This window comes from Tenrec ecaudatus, chromosome 2, assembly GCF_050624435.1.
Source record: "Tenrec ecaudatus isolate mTenEca1 chromosome 2, mTenEca1.hap1, whole genome shotgun sequence".
NCBI lineage: Eukaryota > Metazoa > Chordata > Mammalia > Afrosoricida > Tenrecidae > Tenrec > Tenrec ecaudatus.
The window spans coordinates 252,793,027-252,794,957 of record NC_134531.1 but is presented as its reverse complement, the minus strand read 5'-3'; the positions used below and the strand labels follow the sequence as shown (position 1 = coordinate 252,794,957).

At 37.6% G+C, this 1,931-nt stretch overlaps 1 protein-coding gene across 1 annotated transcript; it reads left to right on the top strand.

Moving 5' to 3' along the window:
- The first annotated feature begins 642 nt into the window (after positions 1 to 642).
- Positions 643 to 1,566, top strand: LOC142441441 (olfactory receptor 5K1-like). Its single transcript, XM_075543421.1, has one exon. The coding sequence runs from the start codon at positions 643 to 645 to the stop codon at positions 1,564 to 1,566; it is 924 nt and encodes a 307-aa protein (XP_075399536.1).
- Positions 1,567 to 1,931: the final 365 nt, after the last annotated feature.

The following is a 1,931-nucleotide window of genomic DNA, read 5'->3' as shown; positions in this document are numbered from 1 at the left end:
CCAAATGAGTGCTGGTGGAACAGCGGTTATGCGTTGGGATACTAACCACAAGGTCCGCTGTTGGGAAACTCCCTACCAGCCGCAGCCAGAGGAAGATGAGGTTTTCTGTTCTCATAAATACTTACAGCCTTGGAAACCCACAGGGGAGTTCTAGCCTGTCTATGTAGTCACTATGAGTCAGAACAGAAGTGATGGTTTTGCTTGACAGGATACTGTTTTAAAGTACTAATTCAATGGCCACAGTATATTAAGAAACATTGGCTCAGTGAGGCGAGATTGCAAAATAGTTTTTATGTGCACTCAAGTTTGTCAAAAACGTGCATTTTAATATTTTAGAACAGTAAATATAGGGTACCTTGTATTTTTTCATTAGTTTTTCATACATGTATATGTCAAGTTTTGTTTGCAAACATTGCCCAGGAACTATGGAAATATTCTTGTGAATATTGAGCTTCAGTACTGAAGTCCTATGACACCTTAAGGAGCCTAGTATTCCTTAGAAGTGTGCATATTTCATGTACAGCAGGGAAAGCTGTAGTAGTGGATCTACTTGTTGTCTGAGGAAAGCTCAAAGGGGAAATTAAACACACTCTAAATTTGAATCTTGTTTCCCTAATTTCTATCTCAACAGAGAAACTAGAGATGACTGAGGAGAATCACTCCTTGACAACTGATTTTATCCTCATGGGATTTTCAGACCGCCCAGATCTGAAGACCCTGCTGTTTGTGGTGTTCTTTGTTGTCTATCTGATCACCATGGTGGGCAATCTTGGCTTGGTGGTGTTGATTTCCATGGAGCGCCGTCTGCACACACCCATGTACATCTTCCTGGGCAACCTGGCTCTGATGGATTCCTTCTGTTCCTGTGCCATTACCCCCAAGATGTTACAGAACTTCTTTTCTGAGGACAGGATGGTTTCCCTCTATGAATGTATGGCACAGTTTTATTTTTTCTGTCTTGCTGATACTGTGGACTGTTTTCTCCTGGCAGTAATGGCCTATGACCGCTACGTGGCCATATGCAGACCACTGCAGTACCACACCATGATGTCAAAGCAACTCTGCATTCAGATGATCATAGGGGCTTATGTAGCTGGGAACCTACATTCCATGATTCATGTAGGGCTTTTATTTAGGTTAAGCTTCTGTGGGTCTCATCAGATCAATCACTTCTTTTGTGATGTTCTTCCATTATACAAACTCTCCTGTGTTGATCCTTCTATTAATGAACTGATGATCCTTATTTTTGCAGGTTCAATTCAAATAGTAACTATTACTGTAGTCTTAATTTCTTATCTTTTCATCCTTGTCACTATTTTTCACATGAACTCCAAAGAGGGAAGAAGCAAAGGCTTATCTACTTGTGCATCGCATTTTCTCTCTATACTAATATTCTATGGTTCTCTTCTCTTCATATATATTTTACCTCATTCAGATAAAGAAAATAATACAGATATACCGATTGCTATTTTCTATACTCTAGTAATCCCCTTTTTAAACCCTTTTATCTACAGTCTAAGAAATAGAGAAGTAATAGGTGCTATGAAAAGAATTAAGAAGAGATAACAGTTTGAAACAAATATTTTCATTGACAAATTGTTTTTTCGGTAAACTTTTTAGAGCCAAGAACACAGAGCTATTGGAAAAAGACCACTTAGTAAGTGAAATCGCTAAATCATTTTGATTTTTTTGGTCACATTATTGTATCAATGATTAAATATGTTCAGAAAGGAGGCAACCTACTAACATAGTTTTCAAAATCTCAACTATTAGCACACTAATATGCCAAGATAAAAAATGTGTCAGAGTGGAATTAGCAACAGTTCTCAACATACCCAACAAATAATAGAAATAAAAGTTAGTACATAAAGGTAAATTCCATTAATTGTTGGCAAATTTATGGAATCCCCAACATGATCTTACAAACCACA